The sequence below is a fragment of the Phascolarctos cinereus genome, unplaced genomic scaffold, assembly GCF_003287225.1.
Source record: "Phascolarctos cinereus isolate Bilbo 61053 unplaced genomic scaffold, phaCin_HiC Scaffold_3;HRSCAF=262, whole genome shotgun sequence".
Lineage (NCBI taxonomy): Eukaryota > Metazoa > Chordata > Mammalia > Diprotodontia > Phascolarctidae > Phascolarctos > Phascolarctos cinereus.
In genome coordinates this window covers 249586095-249598229 of record NW_027555736.1, presented here as the reverse complement: position 1 = coordinate 249598229, position 12135 = coordinate 249586095, and the positions used below count along the sequence as shown (strand labels likewise).

At 39.7% G+C, this 12135-nt stretch overlaps 1 protein-coding gene across 1 annotated transcript in view; it reads right to left on the bottom strand.

Annotated features, from left to right (window-relative positions):
- Nucleotides 1–12135, bottom strand: part of RAD51B (RAD51 paralog B) — a 911937-nt gene that overhangs the window by 365928 nt on the left and 533874 nt on the right. Inside the window, exon 8 of the mRNA XM_078151552.1 lies at nt 10572–10668. Coding sequence (XP_078007678.1) covers nt 10572–10668 — 97 coding nt within the window. The remainder of the gene's footprint in view (nt 1–10571; nt 10669–12135) is intronic.

Genomic DNA, 12135 nt, shown 5'->3' with positions numbered 1-12135 from the left:
CATTCCAGCAAGACCGGCTATTTGGGCAACATCATCCGAATTAAGTCAATAAGAATCAGCAACATGAGAAGTAACTGTGAGGTATGTTTTAATGCTGGTGCTTTTGAACTATGAATAAAGATCACATGGATCAAGTTTCCATTTGACAAACCTTTCTTTCAGGGGTGTGTAGGAGAATTAAATACTTAAGACTGAAGAAGGCAAAATCCTCCATGACGGAAATGTACAGATTTTTGCATGTGTGACCAAATATAACTTTCGTCCAGTAAGACTACATCTCCAAATATATAAAAATATGATACATACATCTACCTTTCAGGAATTTGTCTATTTATAAAGGGAGGTCAGTGTGACTACTTTCTATTTACGCAATGCCTAAGGACCATAAGACTAAGAAATGAGATTCCAAAAAGAGTTAAAATCTCAGAGACCATTTCACGGCCACACTGTTGAGCCCTGTTCCAAACAATGTTTATAATGCCCCCCTCGAAAAAAAAGAGGCTAGTAAACATAACACCTGTTTTCCCCAAGCTCTGTCATACCACATTACAACACAAGCTAATTTGTCCCCTGGGGACAATTCAGAAGACAGCCATTCTTCCATTCATTATAATACTTCTTGCCTTGTGGGCCTCTTAGCCTTGGGGTAGAATTCCTAAGATGGAGATAAACAAGTTTCCTTCTCATTGAATTGCTCCCAAGCTATACTTCAGAATAGCTCCTGAGTCTATTGAACTTATGGGAGTCCCTTCTTCTGGGCCTTTTTTTTTTTAAACTCCCACTTCTCTGGAGCTTCAATAGAGACTGGTTTTTTGGTTTTGTTCTGTTTATTTGTTTATGCCTCTGTCTGTCCCCTTGGCATCCAAGCATCCATAGTGACATATGCAGATCTGGGAAACGGGCCAGTGAATCCTAGAATCTAAGAAAGGAGGATCTCGGGAAGGTGGGGGGCGGTGTACATGTGAGTGAAGAACAAGAAAAAAAGACTTTGGATCATTTGGCGTTTTCCTCCCACAAACCAACAAAAGACTGTTTTCTGTGCGGGACAGATTAGTCCTCACCTATTTTGACATCCAAATGTCAGACTTCAAATGCTTCTCCATGTGGGATGCTGTTCCTTGCCAAACTAAACTCTAGGTCAAGAAAGTCTGTTCTGGTGTTCAATTTAATATTTCTTTTCTTATTTTGATCTCATAGTTCTTAATTGAATCCTTTTGCTGAAAACCACATAATTTCCTCTCATCTTCAATGTTTATAGCCTTTCAAGATTTAACATAATAAGAAGAGTCAGAATAACTGAAATGTATATGTTGCTATTCATACATTATCCCATCTGATTCCCAGGACTATGCTCTGAGGTAAGTATTATTGTTATCTCTACTTTACAAATGCTTCTAAACTCCCACCACCCCAAGCCCATTACAAAAAACGTACTCATCCCTTGGTCATACTACACAAATTTGGGGTTCTTATTCTTCCATATATCAGGCATTTCCATTCTTCTAGAGTTGGAAGTACTCTTTGTTGGCATCTGCACAGTCCTGAGAGGCTGCAGAGGACAGAGTATAGGCCCACCATATGCCATGTATCTCATGGCTCTTTGTTTCACTCTGATATGAGTGGCAGTTTCTATGAGTATACGTTGTATGTCTGCTGCTTCAGAGCCGAAAGCAGAAGGCCATGAGCACATTCAGGCATCTTCATCTGATAATCGCTCTCTACAAGACAGCCCCATTTAAGCCTAGGATTTAAAGTCAGGAACTCTGAGTTCTATTCTTGGCACTGCCACTCACTTACTGTGTGGCCTCTGAAACAATTCATTTCCCTTCTTTATCCTTTGCTTGCTTTAGGTGGATTAAAAAATTCATCACTTTAAAGCATTTTCAAAACCTATGGAAATGCTAACGTCAGCAATTGAGATACATGGTTTCATCCTTGGTAATATTAACCCTTGCACTATGTTGTCAAAGCACAAACTAATCTATTAACCCCTAAAACACTCCAAGGAAGTGGGTCCTTAGAACATTTCCAACCACACCCAGGCTTCCCAATCTTCTTTAAACCAATTTACATTTGGTTTGCATTTTGGCTGGGGAATGGCTCCAAGGTACACTGGTGGGAGAATTCTGTTAACCTGACCCATCCATCCAAACTTTTGTGGTTAATGTATTACAAATTTGGGTAACACAGAACAGTAAATCATAACTACAATAACAAAGCTGAAAGGACACACAATTTGAGCAGGAACACCAGTGTTTTTTTTTTTTACTCAGAAATAAAAAAGACCATTGATCATAGCAACTGTCTGAGATTAGTAGGGAACCACATTTTCAAACATCCTGCAGTAAATCCAAGTCTATCCAGCTGGAAATCAACAGTGGTGGTAGAGCCCCACAGTGTGCAGCTCACTTTGAAGTCTTTTTTCGTTCACAATCACTAGCCTCCAGGTCCGTCCATTGTCTCCCCCCAGCCATCCTGAGCTGTTCTTGCTTGGTCAGATTTGTAAAAGCAGGCCATACGCTCCCATGTAAGCTTACAAACAGACTCCAACTTCTGGTCAGAATGGCTTGCCAGCTAGCATAAATCCCTGAATACTTTCTCTAGGAGATGAAATCAATTGTCAAGTACCCAGACACAGGCAGTTGGTTGAACAGATATGTCTCCAATATTAAAATAAGAACCTTCATTTCATTTTGTTGCTATTTTCTCTAACCCCTTCCCTTCCTCCCCCAGCCCTGACCCCTGCTCCAACTAATGTTCTTTTCTTTCCATGTATTTTTATTTTAGGGTTGCCTTGTGCCATGGCCTATAAAAGAATAACAAGAACAAGAACAAAGAGAGCTAAAAGAAGAAGGGGGGAAAAAAAGAGAAGGACACTCTGAATACTCAAAATGGCAAATTGGTGAATTTTTCACAAACGTCCATTCATTCAACAAACATAGTTTCAATGTCCAGACTGGGAAACTTATGGCGATCTGTAGAAAATGGATGCAAACCCATTAAAAAAAATTACAGAAATGTAAGGCTGATCAAAACCTTAGCAATGGATTCCAGTGGTTACAGCACCGGGCACGGAGTCAAGAGGACAGTTGAAATATGACCATGGGCAAGTCATTTAACTTCTGTCTTCCTCAGTTTCTTCAAATGGACATAATTACCACATGAAACCACTGTTTTGCAAGCAAAAGCAATTGTACTTCTGGAGCTATAGCTGATCTAAGAACTCTATTTCTTAAAGCTCTCCCCTAACATCCTTCCTTCTTTCTCTTCCTTCCTTCTTCCTCCCTCTCCCTGCCTGCCCTTCCTTATTCCACCCTTTCCTTCCTCTCTCCTTTCTTTACTTATATCCCTCCATCTCTTCCTTCTTTCCTCCCTCCATCTCTTCTTTCCTTCCTTGATATCTTCCTCCTCTCCAGTCTTTCCTTTCTTCCTTAATGTCCCTCTCTTTCTTTTCTTTTTTCTTTCTTCCCTTCTTTGCTTCGTTTCTTCCTATCTCCCTTCCTTTTTTCCTTCCTCCCTCTCTCCTTCATTCATTCCCTCTTCCCTTCCTTTCTTTCTTCCTCTCTCCTTTCTTTTTTGAATTCCTCCCTCCCTCCCTTTTTCCTTTCCACAACCTCTCCAGGACTGTTTCCTAATCTATAAAGTAAGGAAATTGATATCTAAGTGATTTCTAACATCCATTCCAATTCCAAAATGTAATGATCCTATGTTCTCAGAAAGACACGAAGCAATGCATCTACCTTACATTGTGCATACTGACATCTCGTATTACTCTTGCCTGCACTACATTGTCTGGCCAGATGTACGATCAGCTGTCTCTCCTTACTGCTTTCATCCCAAGTGAGTACCTCCCTTACTGATTACCTCCCAAGTAATATATAGGTAGGTATGTGATCCCTACTTGTTCAAACTTCGTCCATGAGGAAGAAAGAGATACTATCTAATATTGAGATGCCATAGATATTCTTATATTCTTATCTCTAAGATTACAAGGAGGAACTCCCAAAGAGTGTACCTTAACAAGAAATATATTACTTGGGTCAGCCTCATAGCTCACTCTAGTAAGCAAAACAGTGGTTAGTTGTACCCATGTCTAGAATGGAAAATACTAGACAGAATCAAGACTAATGATTTCTGCTTTTTAGATCTGCTTTAAAACTTTTGGTCCCCTTCTCTGGCCTTCAGAAGTTGATAACCTCCTCTAGCTGCAAAAGCAAAGGAAGAGGACACATACATTGTGACCCTAAAATTCTAGGCCAGAAGGAAAGGAAACCTACGTGTTTTTCCTTTGGGAACCCTTTCTGTAGTGTAGATTCTTCTGGCATAAAACCCTACAATTCCATAGAGGAAGGAAAGCAGAAGGGGGAGAACAATCTGAAATAAGCCAACAATCTGAATCGATATGACTAAACTCATCCAGTGAGAGAGAAATTACCAAATATAAGCAAAAGCATAGAAAACAATTTTAATGGAGAAAGCACAAAACCAAAGACAGCTCTCAACTTTACAAACACTGGACAGGCAGCAGCTGGTCAGCTGAGATGAAAGGAGCCTGAGAGAATGCCTCCCCATCTCCTGACTTCTCCTCCCCCAATGACTTCCCTCCAAGCCAGCAGGGACAAGACTTTGCTCTCGTTTACAGCAGTGTGCAGATGACCTTGTTCCAGCTGAGATAGGGGCTCTCTTTTGATCTCAGCAGGAGGAGGCTCTGGGCCTGCAGCTGACAGATATGAATGTCCCAGGATCTTCTGGGGTGGAAAGGATCTTGAGGAAGAACGGTCACTTATAGTCCCTTTTCTGCATTAAGGCAGGAGTGATTTCATTTCCCTGAACCATCCCCTCCTGAGAGAGCATCTTAACTCCACTCAAATCACTTTATCAGCCGCTACTCTTGGTCGCTGACTCTCTCCTCCATCATTGCTATTAAAGGAGAACTACTTAAAGAGGATCTTCTCTACTGCAGCTGAAACCTATTACTTGTCATCTGATGAAAAACAAACACAACTAATTTGACCCTTTGCTCCTCCTCACGTCCCTATGTTTCTTATTGGTTTGCACATGAGAGAGACAGACATAGGAAGGGACTGAAAGAAACAGAGCAGACCAGTGTATAGGGTAACCAGGAGGCAGAAGGGGCAGAAAGGAGGCATTTTCTAGGCTGATATGGGTATACAGAAGGTCTCAATATTATGCTGATTAGCCATTCAATTAAGCATCTCCACTGTGTGCCAAATACTGTGCTAAGTATAGGAGATACAAAGAAAGTCAAAAGAGGGTTCCTGCCCGCAAGGAGCTCCCATTCTAATTTGGGAGACAACATGCAAAAAATTATATACAAACAAGCTTAAAACTTGGAAATAGTCGTCAGATGGAAGGCACTAGAATTAAGGGGGATGGTTAAAGGCTTCCTGTAGAAGGTGAGATTTAACTAGGAATTGAAGGATGATTGGGAAGCCAGGAGATAGAGATGGAGAGGGATGCCATTCCAGATGTGGGAACAGCCACAAAAAATGCCCTTTATCTAGGAGTCATCTGCTAGAGCTGTCCTTTTCCAAACTCGCTGTGTACCAGTTACCAGTACCCCATAAATGGTACATAGCATATCTGAGGCTTCAGTAACTGAATGCTCCCTATTCCAATGCACACATAGAGTTAAAAAATTACTTTAAAATTATTTTTAGAACACACTTCAAACATATAAAACCATAGTAACATGTATAACCATACACAATAACCCTAAAAATGGATATCAGTGTTCTAAGGCATTCATCCATTTAATCTCATTAGCAAGTGACTTCACCACAAATCTTTTAGGTAAAAGTATCTATATGCCCTCTGTAAGAGCCCTGCTGAACAAAGAAGGGCCTAGCTTCACAAAAACAATGATCAGACCTACTCCCATCCTTAGTAGGTCATAGAACAACAACAACAACAAAAAAAAGAGAAAGAAAAACATAAAACAATACATCCATTTATACATGTCAACAGACACCTTTTCCCTATGGTGAAAGAAATATTTTTTGGGTGTAGTCTTCTCACTGTACCCTCCTGGACTTCCTTTAAGTCCCAATAACAATTTCACCTTGTACAAGAAGCCTTCCCAAAACCCTCTTAATTACAGTGCTTTCCCTCTGGTAATTATTTCCTATTTATCCTATGTATAGCTTACTTTGTATATATTTGTTTATATGTTGTCCCCCCTTCCCATTAGACTGTGAGCTCCTTGAGAGCAGGGATTGTTTGTTTCTTTTTCTATCCCCAGCACTTAGCACGGTGAGCCTGAAAAATAGTAGGCACCTAAAAAAGACAATTTCAGGGGACCCCTTATCAGCCCTTAACACATGGTAAGTAGGCACTTAATAAATGTTACGTGATTCATTCACTGATATAGTAACAGAACAAAGTTCTTCATATCATGTGATGTCCTCTTTATGCAGAATCATTATGAAGTAGTAGAAAGTACACTTGCTTTGAGGCACAAAGACCTGAGTACAAATCCTTCCTCTGCCACTGTGTGAACCTGGTCAAGTCGCAACCTTTTGGGGACTTAGTTTCCTCATTTTTAAAATGAGAGAGGTTGGACCAGAAGGCTTTTAAGCCCTAAACACATGACCCTATGACAAGAGAAGTGATAGGGCAGAATGAATGGAACAATGAAATTCAATACGGCTACTTGATATTCACACATGGAAACGGCTATAACATTGGACATTTCTATACATGAGCTTCTTCCATTAGCAGCGAGGTGCTGGAGTGGACAGTAACTGGGTCTGGAGTCTACTCAAATACAGACTCAGTTACTTTCCAATTGTGTGACCCTACGCAAATCACTTAACCTTGGCGTGACTGAGTTTTCTGATTTATAAAATGGGGATAATAACAATATCTACCTCAGAAATGTTGTGAAGCTCAAATGAGGTATTATTTGTAAAGTGTTTTGAAAACCTTTTAGAGCAGTATTTAAATGCTAGTTATTATAATAATAAACATTATCTTATATCATATCATCATCATCACCATTATCCAACTGTACTCATTCTACTTCTTCAGGGATTTCATTGAGGTAGCCTCATCCCTCCTATGACCTACCAGACAGTTTTTAAGAGTTATTGTAACAAAAACAATTAATCACTCATTAGTCAACCTGACAATAAGAGTCTCTGACCTTAACTAGGTTGTTCCTTGCATGATAAACACAAAGTTAAGTCTGTCATTCGGCATGTACCAGTTTGGAAGAGCCTTATTTTAAAATGTACAAGCCATTTTTGGTTAGTGTGCATATATACAAAAACAGATGTCAAGTTGGATTTCAGCATAGGGCCATAATTTGCTGATGCCTGTATTAGAGGATAACAGATTGCAGTTTGAAGGGAATCTACAGGTCATTGAGTTCATCTTCTTTACTGCAATGATGAGGAAAGTTAAGTAACACAAGTAGGAAGCAGCAGAAGAGGAATTTGAACCCAGACTAGTGTTTTCTTGCTACTGTAGCATGCTGCATCTCAAAGGAATATGGTCAGTGGGAAATGTTCACAGGTCAGAGAGGAAAACATGTAGCACCTGGTCTGTGCCACGTACTCTCCTAGGCACTTTATAAATATTATCTAATTTGATCCTCACAATCACCCTGGAAATTAGTCACTGGGTATCTCCATTTTGCAGGTGAGGAAACTCAGGTAGGCAGACATTAGGCGACTCAAAGACACTACTAGCAAGGGTATCAAGAAGGATCTGAACTGTTTTTCCTAATTGCAGGACCAGGGATCAATCTACTGTGCTACCCAGCTACCATATAAGTGCACACCAGGCATACCCTTGTACGGGGTATGTATTGTCCTACTACATTGGGGGTCAATAGAAAAGTGTAGCTAAGAGAGAGGATTTATTTCAGGGAATAGTAACGAAATTGCATGGTATAATGGATAGGACATGAAACTTGGATTCAGGGTGACCTGGGTTGAAATTCCATCTCCAATACTTACTGTGAAATCCTGGCCAATTACCCTGAAGGTGTTTAAGGTTACTTAAGTGCAAATTGGGAGACAGAAAAGGTGGATTTTTCTGGTGCTTACCCCTACTGGTTTTCTGCTGCTTCCTCCTATCGGTTCTAATTCTTACCTACAATATCACTACTGTGAACATATATTTAAAAGGAATATATATGTTGAGCCTATATCACATCGTGTGCCATCTTGGGGAATGAGGTGGGAAGGACCGGGGAGAAAAATTTGAAACTCAAAAGCTTATGGAAGTGATTGTTCATAATTCAAAATAAATTAATTAAAAATTAAAAAAATAAAGAAGAAAAGGTGGATTTGATGATCATGGCTCATTGAATAGAGCCCAGCGCCTGGAGGCAGGAACACCTGATTTAAAACCTGGCCCCTGACACTTACTGACTGTGCAAGTCACGTAACATATTCTGTTTGTCTTGTTGTTCATCCTTCATTTTCGAAAAACACCAATGACATCATTGATGACATCTTGACTTGTGAGTGAATTGCATTTACGTGAGGGAGAGTTGCACCAAGTCTGACTCTCTCATCCAGGGCAGAGAGATCCACTGGAGAAAGAAATGGTGAACCACTCCAGTGTGTTTCCCAAGAAAAAACCCATAGTCAGCGTTGGTGGGCTACGAAGAACTGGACACACCTAAAAAACAACAAAGTCCCTTCCAGCTTTAAATCCATGATCCCATAAAATAAGGTTGGAAAAGGGAGGTGTAGATGGATGTGAAGGGTGTTGAACTCTAGGATATGGAATTTGAGTTTTATAATTAATCAAGGGATAGCCACTGAAGATTTCCATTCACGAAAGCACGGTCTTAGAAAATTAATCTGGGGGTAGTATACAAAATGGACTGGGAGGAATCACAAGTCAAGGTAACCAGTTAAGAGAGTATGATAATTATTCAGTAACATAGTCCTAAAGTAGGTAATGTCACCTTAAACGATAAAAAATTAATTAGAAGTTAAATGTAAATTGTAAAGGAAGCAAGATATGGGGATGAGGAAAATGGAAGCACCAAAGATGACTCTAGGATTTCAAACCTTGGCAACTTCTAGAATTAGGACACTGGTTTTTTCATTTGTTTCTTTGTTTATTTTCTTTTCTGGAAACAACTCATATAGCACGCCTATCATCATCTCAGGGACAGCTAGGTGGCATCATCTTCCTGAGTTCCAATCTGGCCACAGACATGTACCAGCTGTGTGACCCTGGGCAAGTCACTTAACCCTGTTTACGTCAATTTTTCATCTGTAAAATAAGCTGGAGGAAGAACTGGCAAACCAGTCCAGTATCATTGCCAATAAGTTTACAGAGAGGTAGAAATGACTGGAAAAAACTGAACAACAAGAACAACGTAAGAATCTTATCAAGTAATTAATTAACTTCTGGAAGCTAGTATTGAAAATCAAATGCACAACTTAATGATTTGACAGACACCGTAGTAAAGCGAGATAGTCGGATTGCTCAATGGATAAAGCACGGGCCTCTGGCCTCAGACATTCACTAACTGTGTGAACCTGGGGAAGTTTGCCTTAATTTATTGGAGAAGAAAATAGCAAACCACTCCAGTATCTTTGCCAGGGAAATCCCATACAAGGTCATGAAGAGTCAGATGCCACTGTACCACGGCAAAACAGTAAAACACACGAGGTTAGGGGACATGAACGGGAGCAGAGCAGAAGCCAAAAACCACTTTAAGGCCTAATAAGATCTAAAGATTCAATGGCAATGGACCCATAAACAAGAAGCACTAAGAGATGGTGAATGATCTTAAATGTATATTTGATACCACAGTCTTTATCCTGAAAGAGGGCCAAATCTCCAATAATGATAATGATTACAACAACGGCGTTTATATAATTCTTTAAGGTTTGCAGAGAGCTTTTCAGTAGGTGGTCTTATCACTCCCATTTTGCATATAAGGAAACTGAGGCAAGCAGTGATTGTCACTTGCCCAGGGTGGCACGGCTATTTAAGTATCTGATGCAGAATGTGAACTCAGTTCTACCTGACGTTAAATCCAAAAGTGTTCACTAAAGCACCTAAAACCCTCAAACCACAAACTGATCTAATTCATCTGTCTACTAAAGCTTATTGTTACCAGCAGCATAATTTCCTGAGAGGGACACAATATTTTTACGTATAGAAGAATTTTCTCATTCTCTTTTACATAGTTATCATAAATGTCTTTGCTTTCTGCAGGCTTACATACTCATTTGTGACTTTATTCAAGTAACACGATATTCAAGTACTTCACTAAGCATAGTAAGAAAGCTTTGGAGTTAAAGCCCAAATGAAGTACACATCAAGATGGTAGGTGCACCTTGAATATGGCTCCCTTGTAACACTAAATAGGGGGTTCTCAGACACAGTAAGGGAGTCTCCAAAAACAAGGGCTTGAATACAGAGACAAGATGAAGAGGACAAATTCACAAAGCTCTGGTTTGGTTCACTGGCCAGAATTTACTAACCATGTTCCTCAACTATGAACAGGAGGGTAAGAGGCAGGTGGATATATATGTCAGTGTCAAGTTTCACCCTCCATAGGACGGATCTCTTACCTCCCCACAGGGAAAAATCATCAGCTGGAGACACCAGGTCTGCCTGAGTAGTGGGGTCTCTGCTCAAATGGGTTGTAATTTGATTCGTCAAGATAACCTGTGAACAGACAGGGGGAAAGTTGGGGGTGGGGGTAGGAGGGAGGAGGGGGAGGGACAGTAGAAGAAAGAAGGAGAAAACAACCAAATTAATTATTACAGTTATCAGAAAGCACATTGTGGACTAGGTGAAGAATGATAGCCACACAGGCAGGAAGGCCCCTTCCCTGACTTTCAGCGACTATCTCTAAGCCAAAATACATTATGGGCATGTCAGCCATTGATGACGCAGAAATACCAGGTACTCAGGTAGGTTTTTACTAAGCGTAAACCATCAAATGGGACTATGATTTCAATTATCAACATACAAAACTCCAAATTTGGAGAGGTTGCCTTGTAAATCTACCGACAGAAAACTGGCTACAAATTACAAAACATCTCTGTCCTCAATCCTGCCCACATCCGGGTTTGAAAGCAAAACAAAATTGTACCTTCTAGCCATAAAAGACAGTAATACACTGTTAAACTCTTAGGGACAAGGACTTTTTCCTCTTTGTACCCTCAGCTCCTAGCACAATACCTGACACATAGTAGGCACTTGATAAATTCTTGTTGACTAACTAAATTTAATGTGTTCGTGGTACCTAATAATAACAGAAAAGCTGTAGTATTATCAATCTTCATGGGAGAGTACCTTTTCTCATATTGACTTATCGGGCGACTAATTCCCTTCTCCTTTCACTAACCCCATCTACAAAGTGAGGACAATAAACTGCTAAATCTCAAACTTTTACCTCCCTAGGCCAGGATAATTATGCTGTTTCTCTCCAACTAACATATTTATTTAAAATGTACCTTAAAAACAATGATGTCTCCTGAGTAAAATTCAGAAGGTCCCTTATAATTTTGCTCTATCACTTTACATCACATGTTCAACAACAACCCTTCAAGCTGTAAAAGTCACATTGGTATATAGCCATGTGGTATTTTCCCACTGGACAGATTAAAAAATTACAATCCTTGAAAAGGGCTATACAAATGTTTCACTGCACGATTTAGAAGTTTAGATAATGAATGGAAATATTGGGTCATGCTCATAGCAATTATCTGACAAAAAGAGGATATAAACTGCAATGCTTACTAAATTGAGTGATCACAGATGTCCCACTGCCTTAACCTCCATAACTGTCAGTTTCCTCATCTATAAAATGGGAATAAAAATAATAATAGTAGGACATGCTTTGTAGAATTATTGTGAATCTCTTAGGATATAATGTATATATAAAAAAAGTATTTTATATACCTTAAAAGCACTGTACAAATATTATCTACTCTACAAGTTAGAGCATTCCCATGGTAATTGAAAACTCCTAGCATCTTGGGCATCACTCATGCACCCAATAAGTCAATGAATCAATCAATAAATATTTATTAAGCATCTATTAGTGCCAGTCACTGTGCTACACAAATATCAAACACTCCCTGCACTTCATCCAGAGGAAATGCTTCCTTTGAAAGGACCAGTGAA